Source organism: Astatotilapia calliptera, chromosome 8, assembly GCF_964374335.1.
Source record: "Astatotilapia calliptera chromosome 8, fAstCal68.1, whole genome shotgun sequence".
NCBI lineage: Eukaryota > Metazoa > Chordata > Actinopteri > Cichliformes > Cichlidae > Astatotilapia > Astatotilapia calliptera.
Genome location: NC_137429.1, coordinates 4,453,932 through 4,480,452, shown reverse-complemented (window position 1 = coordinate 4,480,452; position 26,521 = coordinate 4,453,932). Strand labels below are relative to the sequence as shown.

The following is a 26,521-nucleotide window of genomic DNA, read 5'->3' as shown; positions in this document are numbered from 1 at the left end:
AGTGTCTTGAGAGCAGTGCTGTTGTGATTTGGCGCTATAAAGTTGAACTGAATAGATCAGATTAAACCACAAATTGGATGAAATTATAAACCTCTGCAAGAGTGCGAGGCAGAGGAGCTGAGACAAACCCAAACAAATATAAACTACCGCAGATGGAAATAACAACCTTCTTGTTATGTTGGGTTCAGCCCGCAATCAAGTGTTTGGCCGGGCTCCAGCTTTTCCTCACCGAGTAACTGAAAGAAGCATCGACACAGGAATCGTGCCAAAGTGATTTATTTTATTTCCAGGTAAACATTTGATCTTCATACAATTACATTTCTAAAAAGTGAACATACTTAAACCAGCAGACGGAAACAAAACTCAAATGGAAAGAAACAAACGGAGTTATTTAAATACAAAACAAAAAGAAAATATTATTTTAGCCATTGCACTTTAACTTCATAAATACAAGAAAGTTCATTTCTCTCTCTGGCCCAAAGAAACACGACGTACAGCACATTCAACCCATCGCTCACGGGTTCGATCGCTCCGATTAGAGGAAGCCCGACCGCGTTGCACCAACGTTGTTGCATTCCTGTCATTATGGGATGTCAGAGAGAAACGACTCGTGTTTGTGGTGAGAGCTGAAACGATTAGCCGGCTAGTCTTTATTTGTTTTTCAAGCAAATTAGCCCGAGACGTTCTCGGCTTCCTGTTACTCAGATCTGAGAAAGCGGAGAAACAGGAAGCGTTTCTTCAGCACCATCAATATACCGTGTAACATTATAATAATCACTGCTTTACTCATGGATGAATCAATTCTGGACTTTTAAAAAATAAGGACAAAAACCCCTAATTTTTGACAGATTGATTGTTATGAGGGGAAAACTCGAGCTGAGACTCGCAGACAATCCAAACAAACTAAATGCATCCGATTTGTTTTTATTTCCTGAATGACAGACTCTGGCAGATGACATTATTTGTTATCACTGAAAGGCTCCAAATGTAACTTTCTCACTGTCAGTAACTTCAGTCGTGACCTCCTACAGGAACGAATGAAAGTAAGAGCAGCTCTGGTTCTGTTTACACCAGTTTTACCTTTTGGTTCTCAAACTGTGGAGTGGGTCCAACTGGTGGGACGCAGAGCATCAGACTATCCCACTGAGCCGACGGCTAATGAAATAAAATTGAACCTGGATCCTGTTTTCTTTACCTGATAAACGTGTTGAGGTGTGCGATGTGACTCAGTGAAGGCTTGAGCTTTACACATGCAATTATTTAAAAATAGAAGAAATGATTTCCACACTCACCCCTGCAAGCCTGAGCCGGATAAGAGGGTAAGATTACTCATTTGTTTTACATTTCCTCATTTTTTGAATGACAGACTCTGGTGGATGGCACATTTGTTATCACTGACTATCACTCATTGAGAATCCTTAAAAATCTCTCTTAATAAAAAGTCTGAATATAAAACTGTTCAAAAACGGCACTGACATTTGAGATGGTTTTCTTTTTGGCCGTATTTGATAAAGAAAAAGATAAATTATCATCTCAGAGAGATCAGAAACACTTGATTTATTTTCTTTTGAATAAATAATTTGACTTTAATCTGTCAAAAATACACCAACAAGGTTTTAGACTTTCAGATCTTTCAAATCCATAATAAGATGAGCAGAATTACCCAATAAATCATGATGTGCACAAAATATTTGTTTTCAGCCTTGACAGGGAGACAAAGATATCAGATCTGCAGTGAAAAAGATTTTTCATGTTTTTGTTAACCGAGCTTTCACTGGACTCGAGAAAACCTAAACTCCCAGACAGACGGGCATCACGAGGCTTTTGCAGAAAATTAAACGTGTTCACTGATTTGGAGGAATAACGGCAATTTCACTCAGAGATGCAAACACGGCCGCTGTGCTGAAGACGGCCCAGATCATCTTAAAGTGGGAGGTCGGCCAAGTGTAAATCGTGCTATTTATTCTTAATCATCATGAATATGCAATTTATTTTCTGCAACGGTGACTAAATGTGCAAAGGTTCCTGTGCGAACTTTACTGACATGCTGCTCGGCAGGTAACCTCGTCGATATAAATTGCTCTTTGGAAACGTGCACTTTTAGATTTACATTTTAATCTGAAAATCTGAAAAGAACTTCCTCTGGAGCAGCTCATGCGTGCAGCACAAAGCAAGCCTCGCCATCCTTCACCGTCCCATTAAATCTGCCTCCGCCCTGCAGCCCTCTGGTCTCCTAACCCCGTCCTCTTCTTCTGCAGTGGTTTTACGGCACAGTCTGAACACGAGCCCCACCACCTGCTCGTCTTGATGCAGAATTGATTACAGGATTACTCAGATTTCTGTGGAAACTACGGACTGATCGTTTCAGCTCTGCACGACTATGAATTTAGCGTACATTATTTGCACCCGAACGAGACGAGAAAACCCCGCCTTACATCCATGACGGTTAAAAAGACACACATACAATATACACATCGTATTAACATAATGGCCAGCCATGGGATTTCTGCCTGTAACACTTGTTTTTTAAAAACGTACATACAGAGAATTCAACACGCGCCCTCAAACGTTTCTAGTAAATCAATCAAACCGACGCTGACAGTTTCTGCTCGCTTTAAATTCTGCAACATTTTTGGCAGCTGGGAACGTTTCACCTCTTCACAGAGAGGACACATGGGAGTATCAAAGTGCTCTTTGCTTGATTCTTATTTCCTCCCCACACCCGCCTTCCAGCGACCCCCGACACCTTCCTGCGTTTCCCGTTCATGCCACGGGGTCAAACGAGTTCCCACGTTCCTGTCGAACGCTCTCCCACCTGACTGATCCACGTCAAGCCCTCAAATGTGGTGCTATAGTTTGCTCCATTTTTGCAGTGATAGTAAGTGTGATGAATATTGTGCAGCATAAAGAAAAGAAGAGAGAGAGAGACAGCTTCATTGTTTTGTCATAAAAAACAAGCTCAATAATCAAACCTTCCACCATGTGAGACGATGGGAGGAGACGGACGCCGCTGAGCATGCGTGAACTCAGCTTTTTTTTTTTTCTTTAAAGATGAGCAGGAAAGTCGTTTTCACGAGAAAATCCCGAGTCCATGTACAAACTGTACTACTGTACTGTTAGACGCCGCTCAGCCGCGTTATCAGCTCACAGTCCTTAGTGTTACTCAGGCGGGGGGTGGAAGGTGGACTTTACGAATTTTGCTTTTTTAGTTTTGTTGTTAAAGTTTCGTATTTCGTCCAGCTCCAGTCTTGGTCCTTGAAAGATGGAAATGGAGGCGTTAGTAAAAGACAACCGAGAATATGTAACGTGCTGAAGTGCAAATATATCTTAATTTCTGAGTTTTTAATAAGTTTTGGATGTTAGTTGCAAACAGTCTCGTTTTACAGAGTTTTGATAACGCTTCACAACAATCATCATTAATAAAAGATAATATGACACCTTAGTTTACAGTTAAATATTATTATAATTAAAAACCTAATATTTGTTAACAATTAATGGTCTAACATTTTGACTTTACAGTCTTTGATAAAACTTTACTAAAAATGGTTAAAAAAAAAATCACTGCTAACATAAGTTGGAAGTGGCAACTTTAAAGAGAGATGCACCATGTTGGGTGTGCTCTGTCCCAATTGTTGCAAGGCTTCAGATCACACCTGGAGCATTTTAGAGTGAGGTCTTTTATTTTGAAAAGCTTTTCTCTGTGTGACCTGCTCTATTGAACTTCAAACAACTTCTGTTGAGAAGCTGCCACTGGAGTGTTTCTGAAACACGCGGCAGCACATTAGTTAGAATTGCCGGCATTAATGCGAGTTGGCGGGATAAGCTTCAGCGCCTGCGTTAGAGCTGAAATGCGACCCAGCGGCGCCCCGTGCAATCTCACGGTTAGGCGTGAGACCAGTCGGACTATAAACGCTACATGTGTTTCATGGAACTGACGCTAAAGGAAACCTGAAGCATAACTTGCAGTACTGTGTTGAGAGTGCCGTTTAGAGTGACCCCGTGAAATGCACGGCTCACTGCACGCATTCATGACCATGACCGGCTTCCACCTGGTGCACTGCGGTGCGTTTCAGAAGCAGCGTTCTGTACTGCATCTCTGAAAATAACCTCAGATCTCAAGATGCATACAGAAACTACAGAGAGAATTTCAAAATAAAAGACCCCTGCTTCCAAAATGCTCCTGGTGTGACGTGAAGACCAGTGAAGAACGGAAGAACACCTGGTGAAGTGCATCATGTTGTGCTCAAACTGAGCTGTTTGTGATGAGCTTGGAACAAAAGTGACTTTTACTGAAAGACGTTATTAAAGTATTGATCAAATTTTGGAGTCAAATGTCAGATTTATGAGTATAAATCAAGCATTATGGCTTCGAATGAACAGCAGTACTTGGTAATGAGAACAGCCTCAAATAATTGATTATCAGCTAGGATAACTCAATATATAACTAAAACATGAAGACATGAATAAATATGATTAATAGCATCCCTACCGTTTAAATAACTATCAATTTAACTATGATTTGTTTTTAAATGTTGGTTATTATAAAGTGTTAGCTTGTCATCATCTTTAATAACTGATAAAAATATAATTCAAAATGTATAATATATATTTATCACGCTAATAAATATTACTATATAATATACAGGAAACTGAAAACTCTGTGTGATTCTGTTTTCTTATCACATCTGCAAGCTTAAAAGAAACAAAAAGTTCCTTCCTTCATGACAAGACTAAAAAAAATAAATAAATAAAAATAAAAAAATAAAAAAAAGAACAGCGAGGTCCTGTCCTGTTCTCCTAAATTAGATTAAAGACATGCTGACAGGCCTCAGGTCCTTCACAGATGCAGATAGGAGACGCCTAGTGCGTCTAGTTTCCCAAAGGGAAAATAAAAATAAATTAAGACTTTATGGCTGATTTAAATGCAGCCCTCTCCAATAACAAACAAACCTTAAAAGCAGCAGATAAAAAGCAGCAAACTCACCACTATGCTGTTGGCCTGTTCGTCAGCAGCTTCCTGCATCAGGCTGGTCAGCTGACTGAGGTACTTCTGGTTCTCCTGCAGGAGTCGTGGGGCAGCATCACTGAAGGAAACGCACACAATTCAGACACAATTCAGTCACATGACGCCTCCTTCATATGCACAATGTGTTTACTATCTTGCAACAGAAAGAAGAACGCCCAAGGGCAAAACACAAAGCACTGGCCTACAAACTATATATATGGCAGTATGTTCATGCTTCAGTCATGTGCACAGTTATTATTATACTAACAGTTTAGCTAACACAGGCTGGAAATGTAATGAAGAGAACAGGCTGAAATAATATTTAGAAAAATGAAAAAGATAATGTACCAACTACGAGCATTCTGAAAACACTTTTCCAAATGCAATGCTCCAATGCACAGGATCTTCCTCAGGCATGCGTCTTTTTTAATGCTTCATAAAAACAAAACTATTATGACTCAATTATTGTGCATATTCCAGGTCCCAAAAACTAAGTCCAGCTTTTGCCTGCAGTCCAGCTTGTACAGCTCCCTGCTGGTGAGCTCTCCTCCCAGGTCTGGCAGGTGCTGCAGCTCTGTTTTTTGAGTCATGTGGGTCATTTGAATCATTCTTCATCTTTCTTTGAAGATTATCTGGGAAAAGCCAGCTGGGTGGAGACCTCAGACCTCTAATAAAGGTAGACCTAGGAATAACTCAGGATCGCCCCAGGTGGAATTGGAAAATGTTGCTGGGGAAAAGAACCTCTGGCAGGAATACATGCTTAGTCAGCTGCCAACAAGCCCAAACTTTAAAAGCAGAAGGAAAAAAAAGAAGGATGGAGGGATTTCATGACACACGAGTCATTCCTGGAACTGTGACAGACATATGACAGGAACAAAGATTGCCTGTGGCGTCTTAACTCCTGGGAATCTTCTGTTGCATTGCACAGCTAGTCACAACCTTTAGAGTGTCGCGTTTTTAGAGCTTTTCCAACGCTTCAAAATGACCTGGTGTGCCAAATAAGTGCCAAAACGATCCATTAATAAACAGTTCATAGGGCTTAAAGACCTGAAACAACCATGACCCCCAACCAGCCAGCAACTGGTAAGAGAGACTGAATAAAGCTTCAGTCTCTCTGGAACATCAACAGGGAGTTGATGCACCAGTTAGGAAGGATTCACACGTTCACTTTGGACTAGAGATGGCACGATACCACTTTTTTATGTCCGATACCGATACCGATATCATAAATTTGGATATCTGCCGATACCGATATGAATCCGATATAGTGTTTTTTAATCAACAAAACTGTTTTTTAAAATATCTTGCTGCATTTTGCAAGTCTGCAAGTTCATACTCAAGTTTAAAACAACAACTACACTAAAGCTATTCTGTTATACCTGTATACAAAAAAAATATTTCATAGTTCAGCAATACTGATCAATCTAAAAAACTTAGACCTACACCATCCTCCCTATTCTGGTATTTTAAAGAGTACTTAGCGTAAATATTAAGCAACCTAACTAATAGGGTTCCAACTCCCAGCAACAACAAAAATAAATAAATAAAAAATAGGGAACCACCCCTCACGCGCCACCTCATGATGCTTAATCGACGTAATCAACCTTAATTTGATGCAGTGTGAAAAAAAATGCACAGAAATCAATTATTTTTCAAGAAATATTAAATAGATTCAACATCTTTCTTCAACAAAATTGCAGACTGCACAGATGGTACCTTCCCAAAGGAAAAAGTACTGTAGCTTACTAGGGTATATATATTAGACTTAATAGTCACTATATACAGTAATTGACTTCTATTCATTTTACATCAGATTAAAACTTTGGGTGTAAGATTCAGATAAATATTAAATAATTAAAAGCGAGACATTTTAAATGAGAATAAGAAAAAAGTATGTCTTTGTGCCCCCTTTTCCCTGTTAATGCCCTATCGGCCCCCCTGGCTAAACTTTGCTAGATGCGCCCCTGCACAGTTACCAGCGTCAGCTACGTAGAAAAAGATCCTCGAGTAGAAAGTAATATTAAATACATTCTAACAACAGCTTATCAAGCTTAAACGTGCTGCTGTTGTTCAGCCGCTGGTTTCCTCTTTCTGGTGCAAAGTGGGCCAAAAACAAAGACGGACTCGCGACAGAAAAGCCGATCAGCTGATCATTTAAGCAGTTTCACGATTGAAGTAGCAGCCGGAGAGCGAGAGGCAGTCGCTCGTTAAGCTTAACGCAGGAATGCTTTACAAACATTCAGAGATGGACTTACACACTTGCTTTACTTCTCTCGGGGATAACTTTGTCGGAGATGAAATGCCGGGTTGCTAGCGAAGCTCCAAATGCTATCCAGACCACCGACAGGTCCCGCATGCCACAGCCGCTCTATCACGTGATGCATACTGCTCTGACATGCTAACGTTCTGAGGTGAGTTACGGCGTGTTGCAAGTTTTGTGAGGTGCTTTCGTGATATTTAATGGATCGGATTACATTTTTTATTTTTCTCCGATATCCGATCCAGTCATTTAGGTCAGTATCGGACCGATACCGATACGTAATATCGGATCGGTCCATCTCTACTTTGGACATGGCGATCTGATCGACTGCATTGATTCAAGCTCCAGCACCACAGCTGGTTAGCTTCAGGTTACTTTAGCTGTACCCATGGGCAGATATGACCTGCACTCAGCGAGTCATCCATCCTCAAATGCAGTTAAAAAAATAAAAAATAAAAAATCAGACAACAATATGAGACATAATGAGGAAAACATACCAACATCATGTAGGAAATGAAAGATATGATTAATAGCTACTGGAACAAAGCTGTTTGTATCGTTCTCTTCTCAGTTTGAGACCGACCGAGTCCAGCTGTGGCTCAACAATCAGCCCGTCAGACCACTCAACAATTTGGCTGAGTGAGTCAAATCATGACCATTTGTCGAGAGAGGAAGATGTCTGTGAAGTCTTTTGTTTTATGTGAGATTTCCTGTATATGAACAGGAAATTACTAAGCTGTTTTTATTCACATATACACATCCACATTCACAAACAGGTACCTCACCGTGTCGACACTTCCTTAGTAATTTGGCACCAAGTGAAATAAACTACCAGCTGTTATCAATGCTGAAGGTGCTTCTGCTGAATTCTATGTTAAAGGAGTGTGAACATCTCACTTGTAGAGCTGACCCCAGTCCCAACACGGCTGAGTGGACGTTACCTGTCATTTGGCCCTGGTAGGGAGGTCAGGGGGTGCGGGGAGCTGACGGGCTGTGCCGACTGGGACCACTGAGAAACCTGCAGCAGGTTGGACGACTCGGGACTGGCTGCTATCGAGCTCCGTGACGAGTTCTGAGCCTGAAGGAGAGACAGAAACACACCGTTACAGGCAGCAGTAAAAAACACACCTCCCCTCTCCTACAGCAGGAATGCAGGCGGCACACCCTACCGCTCACTCTGTGTTTGGTACTTTATAGCAGCTGAGTCTGAGGAGATCACAGAAAGTACAACAAAGCTCACCACCACTGGGTCTGACAACTGCAGAAAAGGGAATCAGAAAATGAATAAGTGAACTTAACCTATTCCAGGATATTACCAGGATCCAGCTCCAGCAATTAGAGGACTTCCTTTTTTCTTTTCTTATACACCAGTACACTAAATTTATCTGAGCTGGATGCTGATCAGACAAAACTTCTGATATTCTGTAGAATCAGAGAAAAGCTGATGACATTTTATTCTTAGTTGTACATAAATAGTTTTATCCAGCAGTTACACAACTTCCCCCACTTCTTTGCATCATGCCCCACACTACATTTCAAAGACAAATGAAGTCACAAACTTGGAAAAAGTAGACCGGGCTGCTAACGACTGATGTAGATTTACTCACGCAGGCGATCTTAAGTAAGTGCCAGAACTCCCTCTGTCTCTTGATCTGCATCTGCATCACGGTGTTGTCAGCGTCCTTGATGTTCTCCAGAGTTTTGTCAATCCGGGGAAACAAGTCAATGATCTTCTGTTTGCTGATCAGGATTTTACTGTTGGGGTGAGACAAATCAGGGAAAACATAAATGATGTTTTCCACCGTCACTGTGACTCTTTAGACAGACTCAGTGTAGACCTCACACCGGGGATGGATTCAAGTTCTGGAGTAATTTATGCTCCAAAAGTTTCCTCCTCAGCAGGGAGGGAGTAACTGAAAATTCAGGGGGTAAAGTCTGCAGCTTAAACTTTCCTTAATACCAGCAGACGTTTTATGTGTTTAAGAGCCGTCACTTCTTTATAAATCAGTGGGTTAATCTAGGCCCTGTCCTCACATACACGGGATTTTCATCTACACATAAACATTATTTCATGTCACTGAACTTTAGATAAACTCCTTCCAGGGTCAAGATTTCTATAATCTCTATTTCTGTGCTTACTTGTGGGCGAGGAACATGAAGACTTTTCTTGCAATATCAAGGGTGTGCACTGTGTTGTTGTTTGCAGGCTTTTGACTGGTCAACATGAATCTATGAATTGGGGTTATAGTGTCACCTTTTGCTTTGGCGGCACTTGATACTGTTATTTGCATTTTCATGTGGATGGAGATGAGTAGGAAAACATCTGAACCTGTGGATTCAGCATTAACCTGCCCTGAGAGAACATATAAGTTCCTCGAGATAGGTTAAAAAAATAAAATAAAAAATAAAAAAAGTACTACAAATATGCATTACTAGTACCGTGGCACTTAAGAACAAATAAAAGTGTATGAGACCACAGATAATTAACAGTAATCAGAGGTGTAAAGCTCAGGGTGAAATCAAACTGTCAAGCATGGGTGGACCCTCACCTGAGGTGTGTGAACAGATCTTTGAGGACTTTGTCTTGGTTCTGGACTGTCTGGATGATGGCCTTCACCATCTCAGAGCTGTCGCAGCTCACATCAGAGTCAGGTACTAACCAAAGGGGGTGGGGGGGGGAGTTTAAACAACACCTCAGTTTAAAGAATGGATTAATTTCTCTTCTGATTTCAGAGTTTTAAATGATCCATTCAACGTTTCTTACCTTTGCATTTCATCTTCAGTTGCTTGTAAAGTTCGATTGCCTTTTCTTCCCTGCAAAAAATTATTTCATCACATTAAAATGTTCTTCTTTGAATTCTGAAGCTAAGCTCATGATCAGATTACTCTCTGAAGTTGCATGTTTAAAAACACCACTGGTATCCTCTCCATATGTGTTGAAGACAGGCACTGGTCAGAACTTTCACAGCAGCACCAAGGACGGTTTTTAATTTAAAGTGGCACGCTTTCAATCCAGTGCATGACGTGACAGCAATTCACAGGATTTACAAAAGAAAAAGTAGTAAACTTTTACCCAACAGCAAACTAGTTTGATCGACTAAAATGTAGAGCAAAGTCTTTTCCCTGTGGAGTGAAGCAAGATGCATACATCCAGGTGAGGTTACACCAACACTTCAGCACTTCATTAAGCTGTATGAAACTTCAGCCACATCCCTTATCTTCACTGCGATTATGTTTCTTTATTAACTTGGTGATATGTTGAGGTCTGGCCTACATGGGGGTTTCTGCTGTATCATTTACTGAAGGAGGACAGCGAGGCTGTGGTGAACCGGGTCTTTAGACCCTATGTTACTAAAAAGAGGAAGAGCACCGAGCCTATCATTATGTCTCTACTGTCAACAGTCAACACCAGGATCAGAAACTTTCCCACAGAGCCAAGGCTAACCTGGTGAAAACACATTTTTTAAAGAAGGGGCACTTTAAGCTTTCACTGTGCACAGCTGCACATAACTGCAATGACCCCAGTTAGAGTTCAGCTGGGGCTCGTTACTGCATCTGGTACTTCCTAACGTGCGTTCAGACCAAATGTGTTCAAAACACACAAATATTTCCTTCCCACAGTCGACAGGAGAACAAGGAGGAGTACAACCAACGGCTGGAATCAAGTTACAGTCACATATTTTCAGCAGTTACCACAAAATGCAATAATTTCACTCACTTTTCTCCAAAGCAATCTCCTTTTTCCTTTTCCCTGCTACTATCTTATAAAAAAAATTCGAATAACACAGCTCTGTCCACAAATGGAGCCAACAAGCTTGGCCTTCGTTTATTATCAGCAATGGCGTCTGGAGAATCTACAGACACGATTACACTCATGTACAGAAGGAAAAGACAATGAGAGGGCTTGGAGGAAAATAAATGAAATCCTAGGACTTCATGCTTATTCCCACTGAGTCAGGAGAGTCCACTCTGTGAGAGATTCTGAGGTGGCAGGCTTTGATGACACAGCATGAAGTGGATTTTTCACTGAAGTTGGATATTTGAGCTGTGGATGGGGATTTGCCTCCATTTACATCACCTGACATGTATTCTCATTAACGTTGCTACAGACTTTGTAGTCCTGCATAAACTTCACTTTATGTTTGGCTGAACATGGTTGAAATGATGATGTTATCTCCGGGTTAACCTGTTTTAATTAATTTATTTGTTTATTTTTAGTATAAATAAAAGATTTTAAGCCAATTTTAAACACTGCCTCTCTGCTCCCGACCTCATCTTTATAAATTTTGATGTGACAAGCTTAGTGTCTTCGCATCAGCAAAGCTTTTATTTTGGAGGCATTTTTCCAACCGTAGAGAAACGTCCGCCAGCTGATGGTCAGTCAACATCGAACTGTTTGCTGTACCTTTTCTCTGCGCGTGTTCTCAAGATCTCAAAGTAAATGAACTTTTTCACTGACAAAAATCTGCCAAGCTCATGGTGGCGTGGTTAAAGGTCTAAAGTTGCCTCACAGCAAGAAGGTTCGTGACTCAAACTTCCTGGTCAGCTTCTCATTCTTCACCTTCTTGCCTTTTTAAGTGCTGTTTACACATTTTCCCTGTGCCTGCATGCTTTTTCTCCACAGTCCAAGTTTATTAGTGTTTTCTTTTACTGGACTTGGGTGTAGACCGTGGAGCTCACGTGCCCCCTTTATATGAGTCAGCACAGCTTTTTTTACTGAGATAAAGTCTCACATCATGACTGGCTCTAAAACTCTGAAGTCTAAGGAGCTTGGAAAGAAAAGCGACTGGATTTATTTAAAGGAGAAATAAAAGAAGTCCTTAAATTACCATGGTGATGACTGAGAACTTACACAGTGATCTAAAGTCAAAACTTTAATTTATACTGCTTTGAATCGCTACAGAGTCTTTGTAAAGTGATCCTTTGTCATTTCTGCATGTAGATGTGCATTTTCTCTCTTTAGAGATGCAACATGTGGTTACATCTCTACGAAGGTGGATGTAAGGTTACAGTGTAAGTTATAGCACAGGACATCAGAACAGGTTGTGGTTACAATATACCTACAGTACAGATTTAACGCAGACGTAAAAATTTGCTTGTAAATAGTCTGACTTTTAATACATTGCTGTTAGGAAATACTGTCATCATGGGGTTCGTTTAGATTAACACGTCACCGTCTTTTGCTGCCTATGAGGAAATTCCAAGCTAGTATAAAGTCACAAGCTTTACACAAACTTTTGTGGAATGACTAAAACTTCCTAAAACGAAATAAAACGAATAAAAGTTGCCGCAATGACAAAGACCGGGAAACTTCCACTAACTAGATAAAGGTAATGAACGTATGCAGGGCTTTTGTTTTTCCCCAGTTATTTCGTCAGTTATAAGCGCACAGCTCAGAAACAAACGTGCATGTTGATAGAGGATTTTTAGAGACAAAAAAATCGGAGTAAACACGTTAAAAAAGTTACTGGGGAAAAAAAAGGAGAACACATAAAAATATGAAGATTTCTGTATAATTAAATATAGATGTCAGTTTCCTTTATGATCACTGTGGTAAGGCAATTGGGAGCATCGCACTGAAATAAAACATATTTGTCCTTCACGTGTTAAATGCCTTTCAGCATTAGTAATGTGTCCCATATTCTTTCACACAATTGTCCTCTTTGTCCCACATTTATTTGTTGCGATCTCGACCTCTTAGTCATGAAGGAAGGTTTTTTCTTCCCTCAATGTTATACATCTGTTTGTTCGTCCAAACAGAGCTGGAAACCTTCTGGAAAAATTCTCCATCATGACATTTATGCACACCACACAACCATCCTTACAAACTGGTGACTGAGTGGACTGTAAACAGGCAAGAAGCCGGGAGTCAAATTTAGATGCATTTCCATGTGCTCTGTACACAAGTCCAAAGCATGTTGCAAACATTCAAAGTACATCAGTATACAGTCAAAGTGTGTGTCATATTTGAAATATTTAGTGTGCATGTAAATGTATTCATGATGTAGGATTGTTTTTGGCACCGTCCGGTCATTTCCTCAGGTGAAGCGGGGACAACCAAAGTGTCAAAATCATCTGTAGACACCATTATGCACACCAACCAAAAAGAATCAAAGGCCAACAAGTGACTGTTACTTATGTCTTTTAAATTAGGTGAAATGTGGGATTTAGATGGCTCTTGATAAATGTCCACAGATTAAATCATCTCAGGTTAAACCCTTTTAATACTCACAGCTGCTCCATCTTGTCTCCTTGGCGTCGGGCATATGGGCTCCTCTGTAGTTCTACTATCTCAGAGTGCAGAGCCATGATCTCATCATCCAAATGGCTCACCTCTGCCACCTGCAGGACAGACAACGGATCAACCAAAGGCTGCTTTCGGAAGCCTTTGCACTGGTAAACATCACAGTGATTCCTACACGTGTTCTTTATTAAACTGAATTTAATACATTTATCCAGGCAAATGTTTTCATTAGCAAAGTGCTTCGAACTGAGCCTCCTCAGTGACTGTGATCCTGCAGATGAACATCAACTCCACCATCTTGGACTGCAGTAGGTGAAGGTAGTCCTTGTTCTGGTCTGCAGCCCTCACTGTAGGTCAGGGGATCACCTAAGAAGTGACTTTGGAACCAGAAGAACTACTCTCACCAGCTGCAGTCCAAAATGAGAGCAACCTGGTAAACCTACTGCAGTAAACCAGTAGGAAAAAACAAAAAACATGAAAGAGCCTGGACTAGCTGGTTAGCAACTACCAGTCTGTATCTTATTTTTAAGAGATGAGTTACCTGAGCAAAAGCTGCAGCTCTTTCTTCGTTCTCCTGCCAGGCTTTCAGCATCTTTTCTGAGGCTTTGGACAAATCAGACAAATGTGAGCTCACCGAGCACCCTACAACATGTTTACTGAAACAAAGAGCAAACAGCTGCCAGCAAACACTCACATATGCCATAATGCATCTGATCGCTGTATTTTTCCAAGTCATATTGGATGCTACTCTTGAAGAAATCCAGCTTAGCTTTGAGCTGCTGCGAGAAGCCGAACATGCTGTTTTTACACCTGGTCAGGTTGGTGTTGTAGCGGAGGAGGCTCAACCTTGAGGGGGAAGGAGGAGATGGTAAAATCAGAAAGCTCCAAGAGGAAGGCGGAGGACTGAAGAAGACAGGCTGACAGTCCAGCCACAGCTAAAGCTTCCAGAGGAGCAACAGTCACAAGCACCAGAGTGTGAGGAGCAACACAACAGAAAGTTGAATTCAAACTAGGACTCGGGAAGAATTACACTGGAAAATAAGCAGAGCTGAAGGGTGTGTACGACACTACAACTATATTCAGCTGACAACTAAATCATTGCTCTAAATATTCAACCAACAGTTAAATGTTGGAATAAAATTTACAGAAAATGTTTAGATGGGTTTCTTCAGGGCTCAACTTTAAGGCTTCGAGGTAAAAATAATAAAACCTGGACCAACAAATGCAATTACTAAAACTATTAAATGTTTTTTTTTTGTTTACAAAAACTTGCAGATAAATAAGGAGATGCTGGGATTCCTAGCTACTAAGCAGAAGTCGTGAGTGTAACAAAGAGAAATGATTTAAATAGCATAAACAGAATTGAGAACTGGTTTCAGTTTTGAACCCGTTTTAAGTGAGCCACCGTGCTGAGACTCGGTGCCCAGCGCCTTATCACTTTCTTTCATAAATGTTGGTGTGTCACATTTCAAAACAATGATGTCAGCCTAATAACAGTTGGCTTTTTGTACACATGAGTCACCAGGAAGTTAATTTCTTTCCTGCTCCATTTCTACACTTTGTCCACACTCAGAAAATAATGCAGGTATCTAAAGCCTGTGTAAGTGTGCTGCTGGATAAGAGCAGAAATCATAATCTATTTTATTTTGGTTAATCTTGATTAGTAATTAGGATTACTTCATAACTTAGTCCACAAAAATATCTTTTTAAAGGAGATTTCTTGGAACTCAATTTAAATAATAATAAAAAAACACCACATAAAAACCATAATTTTGACCGTACGGCCCATCCTTTGAGGGCAACCACCGACAGACGGGAGCAACATGTGGCCCAAACGGCAGTAGGCTCACGTGCACTGAAAAACCAACATAGTAGCCACATTGAGAGAAACAAGGAACCAAGAGTCAACCAATACCTCACACAGCACGTACAGAAGTGGATTATGCAAGAGTAAAAGGAATCTGGATGCAACCATTAATGGTCCACTCACACGTTCACGCACAGTACCCTTATACCACTTTCAGTTCTTCTGCTTCTGCTTTTTTGTTCTGGCTGGTGCTGAACATAATTGTTTAAAATTATGAACTAAAATTAAAGTCTAATATAAACAGAGCTACTGATGCACTACTGATACTGATGAAGTATGGTGTCTTTTCATCCGTAGCAAACACAGAGTATTATTTCCTCCTCAGAAAAGAAAAACTAATATTATTAATTTGATATGAAACTAATATCGGTCGTTTTATTTCTGTGTTTGACAATAACTATTCTTCACCAAAACCACAACATCTGGTTGTACGCTGCTAGGATGTAACATAAAACACTCTTAATGAAAAAGCTCAACTTACACTGTTTAATATTTAAATAGCACAGACGCATAAAGCTGATGTTATTTCTGAATCCTGTCATGGATTCACATTGTAAACCATGATCTGGGCTAAAGCACATCACACACGATTGTTATGGGACTCACATGGCAGCTCTCTGCCCCTGGAAAAGTCTGCTGTAGTCATCTTTCAGGCCACAGATGTAGCTCACAGCTTCACCCCACACCTTCTTCATCACCACCAAAGGCAGCTGCGTCTTGGCATCTTGCACTGGGAAAATAAAAACCATGAAAGTTTTTATACAGAGCAGAAGAGAGCCAACACTGTCATGTAACAGTCCTTTTCATTTCAGAAACTGGAGTCACTTCATATGAACTCACCAATGGTGTTGACTTTCTCAGGCAGACGTCTGGCACTGAAGGGGCCGGTGTACTTGGTGATGCTCTTATCAAACAGGTAGACAATGTAGCTGTCCCACCCTCTCTACACAGGAGGAAAGAAAACCATTACAAAGATCTCAAGTAGTGTTTTTACAACTCAAGAGAGTGACTTCAAGTCTCTCAGAATAGATGCAGTTAGAGGAAAATGAGTCATGATTATTGATAGATGTAGATTTTTCTAAACACCGTTGCTTGATGTTGTATATGCTCCAATAAGCAAACCAAAACATAGCACAGGTTGTTTTTTGCTTTTTTTTTTTTGCAGGTAACAGAACGTAATCATGCATGGGTAAAACAAACAATCAAGATTTTCAGCCCTGTGATTTGTGACAGATCGAACTGATTTACAGGTGCTGAAGCAGACACTTATAGGTGTCATATAGTGACGTAAACAAAACCCTAGCAAACCCCACAGTGATTCAAGACTACATCATGTGATATTTATATATTCATGTTGCTGTGATCGTATGGATTATTTATTTATTTAATTAAAAAAAACTTTCGTAAAGCCACTGGTGTCACAGGCCTGAAATACTTTCAGTTTAGTGACCCTCCACCACTGGTACTGCTGTTGGTGCACAGATAAAACACAGCTACATAACATTAAGTGAACAGATGGACAACACGGCCCTTTGTCACGGACACCCGATGTAGGAGAGACAGGATCAGGCCAATGGATGTATCCCAAAATATAAAGACAGCATGGCCAGGGATAACAATCAGTGAGGAACACCGCCAATAAGCTGCAACTTTAGCTCCTTGGATAACAAGATGAAGATGATGATGATTTTTTAATTCATCAAAAAACTCAAAGCTGTTATGTATGATTATTTTAATAATAAGTTATTGTACATCATCACGTGTGATTTTAGATTTAAAATCCTTTCATTCATCTAAACAGTGGTTAAATCAACGCACCACTCCATCCAGGACACACTGTGCAGCGGGCTTCCTGGGGTCCAGTGACACTCCCGTCTCCTGCAGCAGTTCCTGGTTCACCACCTCGATCTTGGTCTCAGCTTCGATGCGCTTCTGCAGACTGTGGAGACTCTCGTCAGGAGTTAGCTGGAAGGAGTGGACCTGCGCTGTGGTCATGTTCAGGATGTGGACGACCTGAAAACAGAAAACCCGTCAGTATAAACTAAACTACTTCGTGATCTATCATTTTCTGCAGTATGTATCGCGGTACATGGGCCAGCAGAGGGCTGCAAGAATCTAATTATTCTTAATATTGATTAACTGCTGCCTCACCAAAGAGCTGGAATTAATTTATTACTAAAAACTGGCAGATGGGGAGGGCTGTGACAGCCAAGGCCAGCCAGTTCATTTTTATAAAGATTTCAAGTTGTTAAATGTTATGTTTGGTGAAAGCTCTAATGTGTAGCATAAACTGGAAATACTGGAATTCTTATTAACAACCCTCACTCATCCCAACACACTTACACCACTTTCCCACAAGAAGACAAAAGAAACCAGAACATGGATTTGGAGAATTGCTACACAAACAGTACAATACATGTGTGTGCTTGTGTTTTGACAGCATTACTCCACTGAGACTTTTGGCCTCTGTTATGTCACAGAGAAGATGCTTTTAAATGAGGTGGGATTACAGGATTGTGTCAGATATGGGGAAGAATATAAAATCTCCACAGCACTGAAACATTCGAGATTTTGTTGCAAAACCAAACTGAACAAGAACCCAGTGGTCACTGTGAATGAGGCCTGGAGCTCCTTTGCGTAGAAGCAGCTCATCACTAATCACATATTTACGGTAGAGTAGCGAGAAGGAAACCAGAACAAGTGAAATCCTCTGGTCTGGTTTATCTACCTGCACAGTTTATAATGACGTTTGTGAAGGACAATGTACAGACTCTGCATCACCTCATCAATACTGTTCCTAAGTCAGTTTTTCCCTATTACAGGAACTGAGACACTAAGTGGGAGAAAGTAAAGGATGGGTATATAAAAATATGGGTAATCCTGAGCACAGAAAAACAAAAACAAACATTTCCCCATTGGCAAAAAAACAAAAAACAAACAAACAATCAAGGTTTCTATTTCAATATTTCTAACAAGACAACAGAAGTTTCCAGACCAAACTCCCTTAAAAAAGGTTGGCATAGAGTTAATCCCAAGAAGATCCGAGTCCTCAAGTATGGGTCTAAATATGTACATCACAAGTTTGCAAGCTTTACTATCAACATTTATCGCCACAAATCTGTAAAGACCTGTAAAACATATTCAAATGACTAAATAACCTTTGAACATGACTTGTACTTCTATATCTATAATAAGTTTTTCTGGAATTTGAAACATCATCAATAATCAATATTGTTTAGTTTTAAAATTATTTCTGATACTAACAAAACAGAAAAAAATGTGACAGATTTTTAAAAAACGCTGCGTATCTCTTAGCATGTTTAGGCCTCCTTTAAATGTCACTTTGGATTTTACCTGTGTTTGTGTAAACTGCAAAAACCTGCCGTGTGGGTGGTGACCGTTAAGTTACGTACAGGTGACCCATGTTGAATGTGACGTGCGGAACAAATGCAAACAGAGAGCATAACAATAAAAAGAATTTCGATTTATAATAAATCTTAAAAAGAAAAATAGATGACAATAATTCCTGTATGAGTGACAATGATGGTGCACAGCTTCTTTCTTTCAGATTGGCCCACCAAACATACAAACGCTACAATCAGTCCAGTGAGATTAGCAGTAAAATGCCTAAAAGTAGTGAAAGCTTCGGTGGCAGCTTTAGTATTGCTTGTCTTTATAATTTTAAGATGAGAAAAATAAAACACTAAAACTTTCTAGGGCACTGCGTGTCATTGCAAATTACTGACTGAAGAGCCAGCTCTTCCAGTGCCTCACCTTCATAATCAGTATCTGATCAAGGAGTTCAAAGCACAGGGGTTTCTTGGTTTCATGGTTCACTTGGCCTCCTCTGTGCACTGGATCCCACTTTAACATCAGCTGAAGCAGCGCCTCCATCGGCTCCAACAGCGTCCTGTACAAAACCGGTTAAAACATTTAAAACAGGTCTTCAGGGAGGGTAATTAACAACAACCACAGTTCACATGCTCTCGGCTATTTTGCGTTCCATTTAAATTACTATAGCACAACACCATGAAGAAACTAATTTGTCCTCACAGGAGACAAACAGCTCAATAAAATAAGGAAATGTCTCAGTAAAAATGATTGCAGCTGACCTGCTGAGATTGTTGGGGTAGGGGAGATGTGTGGAGAACTTGACTTCTCCGTTTAGTTCTTCTACTGCCATGATGTCTTTTGGACCTTTATTCCTCACTTTGCTGGCCCTGAAGACAAGATCAGAAAGGATCAATACCAAATTCTTTCAATACAAAGTACTAGAAGTACTTAGAAGATGCAGTTCTCAATGTACCTCAGTCGAATTAAAGCACAAACATGTGATGTAGAATAAAATCTGACGTGAGAACAGAGCTGGGCTCCTGCATACTCTACTCAGACATCTGACTCATCTAATTTCCAGTAGCGCATACATTAGTGACACAGACTAGGATCAACTTACCACTGCACAGGTTGCAGGTTGTGTAGGAATGGACGGAAACCGCAACTGCACTCGAAGATCATTGTTCCGAAGCTCCAATAGTCCACAGTCACAGTGTACGGTTTATTCTCAAAGAGCTCAGGAGCCTGGAGAGAGGAAAAAAAACAACAACAGTGTTTCGTGTTTTCATAAAACACGAAGTGATCTTTTTTAAAGACTTATTTGGCATTTCCATCCTTTATGTGACAGTAGAGTCGACAGGAGAGTAGAAAAGGGTGGAAGGAATGACCCACAAGAAATGATCTCAACGTGAATCCACGGCCCTGCAGCAGCCGTGGGTCAGCCACTCATCCAGGTAAACTGTAGTGGAGCCCAGAACCTGCAAATTGGCTATTTTTTTTAATATATATATTAATACAGTCATTTTTATGTATTTAATGAAGCCATCCAAAGTGTTATCTTTTGTATTTACACCCTCAATATTATTTCAGAGTTACAGGCTGACTTTGTACGTAGGGGTGAGTTGAAATGTTACCATTTTTATTAGTTTTTAACTTTTTGAGCCTTCATGACATCTTTTTCAGAGAAAGAAACAAGATGTAAAAATATACATAAAAAATAAAATAAATAAACTGCCACTATATCAGGTTAACATCTGATCCAAGTATCACAATCTATAATGCTACAATCTTGGTTTTTTTTCCATAGCCACCTTTGAGCATCAGTATCATGAGATGCCATCATATCTGTAAGAAAACTGCACCAATTCAATGTTTATGACACAGACAAGAGACGAGCATTGCCACCCTGGATGTATGTTATGTTTTCTGATAGTTCACTGGAGAAAAATGAGTTTTTTAAGGGTTATATCACCATGTGGTTGGTCAACAAGTTACATCATATGACAGGTCTGCTTTTTCACCTACAGGCTTGTCTTCTAGCCATGATGTGTTCTAAGTCAAGATAATTTTCTGATATAGTCATATTCAATTATTTAACACTCCTGAATGTAGCCCGTGGCTATGAGCTGAAAAAAAAAACAATACAGGTGTTCACATTTTTAATTTATTAAAAAACTTTTAGTCCTAAAAAGGTTTTTCACAATTCTTTCAGCAAATCAAAGGGCCTAAAATTATAGAGCTAGTGTCTCGAGATCAATATACTGATGTTATTACAGAAATCAAGCTGCCTATAAAGAGGTGAGGTGGGAGGCACAGATTGATTTTTCAGAATGACCCTGTTCAGTCATTTCTATAAAAAGGTAGAAAGTAAAGTCAAGGATTTAAAATCTATAATTACTATAACACATAGCACATAACATACACTATCTGAGGATAAATAAATGTTTGCTTTAAGTGTTTACCAGGTACTGAAGTGTGCCAACGAATGAAGTGCACAGACTCCCCTGGTCCAGGTCTTTAGCATAGCCCAAGTCGATAATCTTGTGAACCAACTGCAGAATAAAAAAATAAATTAAAAAAAGAGTATATTTCAGATGAGCAGTCAAACAGAGCGGGCTGTGAATGAGAGGGAGACGGGTCTTAATGTGGACATACAAGGAGCAAAGATAGTGAAGGTAGAGGAGTTTAAATACCTGGGGTCAACCATCCAAGAAAAACACACAGTGCACAAGAGAGGTGAAGAAGAGAATGGAGTGGGTGGAGATGGGTGTCAGGGAGGGTTTGTTTACAAGATGGTAGTGAGACCTGCTGTGATGTCTCAAGACTGTGACACTGACAAAAAGACAGGAGGGCGAGGCGAAGATGTTAAGAGCGACCAGGATAGACAGGATTAGAAACAAGTACATCAGAGGACAGCTCAGAGTTTGAGAGGCAAGGCTGACAAGGGATAGTAGATATATTGGATAAAGGATCCTGAAGATGGAGCTGCCAGGCAGGAGGAAAAGAGGAGGACGTCAGACAAGATTCATGGATGTGGTGAAGGAGGACATGTAGAGGGTTGGTGTGACAGGAGAAGATGCTAAAGATGATATGGAGGCAGATCTTCAGTGGCGACTCTTAAAGAGAGCAGCTGAAAGAAGAAGTAGTCAAACAGAGCAGTCAAAAAAAGGGAAGAGTAGCTGGTTTACCTTCCCGTTGATGTCTTGTAGCACAATGTTTTCCGGTTTAAGATCTCTGTGTATGATCTTGTTTTCATGGAGATACTGGATACCGGATCCTGGAGCAGAAGTCAGACTTAATCAAAGCCAATGACATGTTAAAAGAAGAAATGTCTGAATGAATAAGCCGAACAATGCACATACCAACATCATTAAGTAATGAAAGCACTTCACTTTCTTTCAGACCGCAGCAGTTTTCAGGTTTGCTCAGCACCTGCAAATCAGGAAAAAGAAATCCTATCAGAGCTGCGGTATTTTTTAGAACATGTGACCAAAGGGTGAGAAATGTTCTGAAATTAAGAAGTCTGATATGATGTGCTTATTTTCAAATTCTATTTATCTTTGTGTGTGTACTTAATGAAATGTATGTCTTATATAACTCACTTTAAACAATCTTGTTGAAAAGTGCTATATAGATAACATCAGCTAACTTCCCACTATCACTCCATATATTACCTTCTATATATTGGTCACTGTGTGCAGTGGCCTCTATATTTCACACTTTTGATTTTACTTTATGTGAAATTCAGGAGTGGGACCACACTCCAAACACTACCTGCCTCACACACCTGTTTATCATCCTCTTTTATAGGTGCCAGGCTCTGGTCTTGCTCACTGTTTCTCATTAATCTGTTGCCTTTGTTATCTTTAAACATTTTTTTTTTCATTATATTTTGAGTTGTGGTCAGGGCTTGTGAAATATGACCCTGGTCAGTGACTTAAATCCACATACCAATAAAGGCTTCTGATCCTTACTTTTAGCCTGAATTTATTCACATTTTGTCACACTGGAGCCACAGAAAGCACGCTGAATTTCCTACTAAAAGCTTGTTCGCTGTGCACCCATGACTCCCCACAAAACTATCATTGGACAGAAAATATTACAGCTCTCTGGCAAAGTCTGCTGCATATTTTTTCTGATTTCTAAACTCTCCAAATAATATCAATCCCATCTAAATGACCCCCCCCCCCTCACCTTCCTCAGGTCTCCTCTGGAGCAGTACTCCATGGCCAGCAGTGGAAGATCATTTAAGGCTATGGGCTCCACCTCCTCTGGGACCTCCTGGGCTGTCACGATATTGATATGATTTAACCTGAGTGAGAGATATGGAACCACATTACTTTTTAAAGACATCCAGACAGACTTCTGCACAGTCATCCACTGTCTGCATAACAGTGCAACTCATTCTTGCATCTGCAAGCCTGTGGGTTTCACAAATTGATTAATAACTACCAATAACTGTGAAGAAGATCACACTGTATAAAGCCAGAGTTCTCAGAAGGCCCACAACAAGGAACAAGGAAAGAAAGCTCTAGTGCAAACTTAATTTTATCTGTTCACACATTGTGTCATGCTGTCTGCTTGTTAAGTCTAACGTCATTCACCATTTCCTTGTGTAAAACTTCCTTCAGCTCCAGATTGCTCCAGCTACAGATTAGTTAGGCTAATATAAGCACATTATCACCATGGAGATGTCAGATGAGGGTTGAATCACTTTTGTTTGTTGCCAGATCAAAGCGGACATCTCAAATGATTTAATATTCTTGGTAATAAATATCCTAAAAGCAGACTTATTAATTTTTCAATCTGCACTCTTCTTCTTTCGGCTGCTCCCATTAGGGATCAACACAGCAGATCATCTGTCTCTATCTAAAACTATCCCTCATCTTTTTCTCTCACACCAACCGTCTGCACGTCTTCCTTCATTACATCCATATCTCTCTGTGGTCTTGCTCTTTTCCTCCTGCCTGGCAGCTCCACCTTCAACATCCTTTTTTCCAATATATCCTCTATCCCTCCTCTGCACATGTCCAATCCATCTCAGCCTCGCCTCTAACTTTGTCTTCAAACTGCTCAACCTGAGCTGTCCCTCTGATGTACTCTACTCTAATCCTGCCTTTAACATCTTCCTGTCTTTGCTTTGTTAGCTGTAATTCCTTCAGTGTAAAACAGACTTGGAAGCAAATGAGGATCAGGCTACATCAACAACACAATACATTTAAATTCCTTTGATGCACAGCTTGAGCTGCTGTAAATACTGCACACCTTCATCCTGCAGTGTTAACGAAAACCAGCTTAGCAGGTTTCATATCCAAAAGGTGATCCTCAGCAAAGAATCTGTATCACACTTGGAGCGTACTGCAATTACATGAATCAGACAAAATGTGGTGCTTAAAGTGAATTATACACCAAAACTTTGAGCATAACCTGATATGGAAGCCAAAAAATTAGTCCAGCCAGCTTTGCAAGGTGTGTCGCGTTCACTGTCGCAAAGCTGGCTCTCTTTTTACCTGGTTAGATCACCATGGTAACAATGCTCACTATGGTTATAAGCTGAACATATACCCTTGAGTTTCGGTTTAAAACTCAGCTTACAGCACCACATTTTCACAGATTTTCCAATTTTCAATATGATGAGTATGATACAGATTAGTTTTAGAGTATTAGTATGCAACTTGCTGAGCTGTATTTCATTGACATCACTGAAAAAAAATAGCATGTATTTATTTGATGATGGAGATAATGCATAAATATATTTTTATGCTTTATAAACATCTGCTCATACATCTGTTTTACAATTCAAGAACACAGATTATTCTATTTTACTTTAATGTTGACACAAAATAAAATAATTTCCACAACAGCCGTGACTGTTATGAACACCCTCATTTTGCAATAATGTGTTTTTAACCTTCTAAGACCTAAAGTGCACATTAGAAATATGTGCGCAAAGAAAGGCTCTTGCAGACACTCCACAGGTCAGGCTTGGTAGTCATGATTTGCAAGTGACTTGGATTAAAGTAAGGATGTGAGCGCCTCACTGTCTCGGATGAGCCCACCCTGGATCCAGTGTAGGACATAGTCAGAACAACTGGAGATACACCAGAATGCAGGAGGGCCAAAACCCCATTCTAGATATTCTGCCAGGGTTTACTTCCCTTGCCTCTTGGGAGCAGTGCCATTTATCCACAACTGGGGTAATATATATTAACTTCTCTCTTGTCCTATTTGCACAACCAGTGATGCATTTTGCCACTTTATTTTTAGTATTCTTTCTAGATCTTTATCCCACACTCATCTAACAACATCTGACTTTAGTAGCCATCGCTTCATTGGTCAAGAGGAATGAAATTTATTCTGGCTAAATCATCACTGCGATCTTCATTATCTCTGACTGGGTTTTCAGGTTTTGTCAAGCCAGGTAACAAGAAAGCTGAACTTGATTCAAATGGCACTTTTGTGTCACCTTTATGACACTAAGAAGTGTTACATACAGATGTGACACGTTTAAATAAAAGCCACTAAGGAAGGAAAATAATAAAAAATAAATACCAACTTTTTCATGATCTGGATCTCTCTGCCCCATCTGTCCCTATTCCTTGGTGTAAGCTCCAGGCGACACATTTTTATAGCCAGTTTTTCGTGTGTTTGCTGCAAAACAGACAGCAGACATCACATTATTATACAAATACAGTCAAGGAAAAGCAGGTGGTGATTACTTCAAAACAGGCCATTTCAATTTCCAGCACCCATATCCTCCTTTCCTAAGTTACGTATAGGGTTAGGAACTCTCCTGGCTGGACACTCACCATATGCTGATAGAGGTAAACATGGGCAAAGCCTCCCATGCCCAGCCTCTCTTTCAGTTCCCAGTCCCCCAAGTTCTGGTTCTGCCTGAAGGGAGGTCTCTCCATTGTTGTTCACGCAGCCTGTACCGGAGTGTGGGAATTATATTTGAGTCACGCGACAGAAACACAGCAGACCCTGTCAGTTTATTAAGTGACTGCGCTGTTTGGATTATCACATAAACCTATCAAACAAAGGGGCAGGGCTACATACTGGAATGGCTGCTAGGCTAATGTCAGCGCGATGATTTAGCAGGAAAAACGCTACCACTGACGTTTTGTGGCAGTGTGACACAAGTGGGCTGCCTACTCATAGACAAGACATACCCAACTCAATATACCAGACAACAAGATACACATTTGTTTTTCATATTTGTCAACAAACAAGCAGCTAGCTAACAGCATAGCCAGCCAGCCAGCCAACGGTAGCCCTACTAGGAAATAGACGGAGCCGGCTATTAGCTTCCTTGCGTTAGAATATGAAGGCTTCTCGGCGCTTTTTGACACTTACCTGTGGTTTCTATGGAAGTGTCATGAGCCGTGTGCAGTAGAAAGGTGTAACTGGAGTGTGTCTTGTTTTCAGGTCAACGCAGCACCGCGACACTGGACTTCCCCACATAAACGTCACCAGAAAGCCCGGCTGTGTCTCTTGAAAATGAAACGAGGGTGCGTTCAAAAACACAACGCCCACTGCGTTCAAAACACTGTCAAGACTGTGTAAAAGCGGCATTGTGTTTATTTTAAGTCGTGTGTTTTTATTCTGGGGTCCAATAGAGTTTTGTTGATTCATAGTTAAACAAAATACATATTTATACTGCCCCAGAGTCTGCTATGCAGCTCCCCCTGTCCAGCATCTCCCCGAACAGCTCCTGGCTCTTAAAGCCCGCCCCATTAATGCCCACTTTTTCCTGATTGGCAGATTTTGCGGAAGCCTACAGTGGAGTGCTTGTGAAATTACTTTTAAAAT

General features: G+C 40.4%; 1 protein-coding gene across 1 annotated transcript; it reads right to left on the bottom strand.

Moving 5' to 3' along the window:
* Positions 1–260: 260 nt before the first annotated feature.
* Positions 261–26,417, bottom strand: LOC113028042 (inhibitor of nuclear factor kappa-B kinase subunit alpha-like). The gene is made up of 22 exons (XM_026178007.2): positions 26,066–26,417; positions 25,519–25,638; positions 25,266–25,360; positions 22,904–23,021; positions 22,072–22,141; positions 21,898–21,986; positions 21,172–21,261; positions 19,830–19,954; positions 19,489–19,596; positions 19,151–19,286; positions 17,195–17,389; positions 16,217–16,319; positions 15,983–16,106; positions 14,204–14,355; positions 14,051–14,112; positions 13,498–13,607; positions 10,030–10,079; positions 9,815–9,920; positions 8,873–9,020; positions 8,207–8,343; positions 4,985–5,084; positions 261–3,254 (listed from the first exon to the last, which is right to left on the bottom strand). Exons 2-22 carry the CDS (start codon positions 25,621–25,623, stop codon positions 3,189–3,191), a joined length of 2,289 nt encoding a protein of 762 aa, XP_026033792.1. The 5' UTR covers positions 25,624–25,638; positions 26,066–26,417; the 3' UTR covers positions 261–3,188.
* Positions 26,418–26,521: the final 104 nt, after the last annotated feature.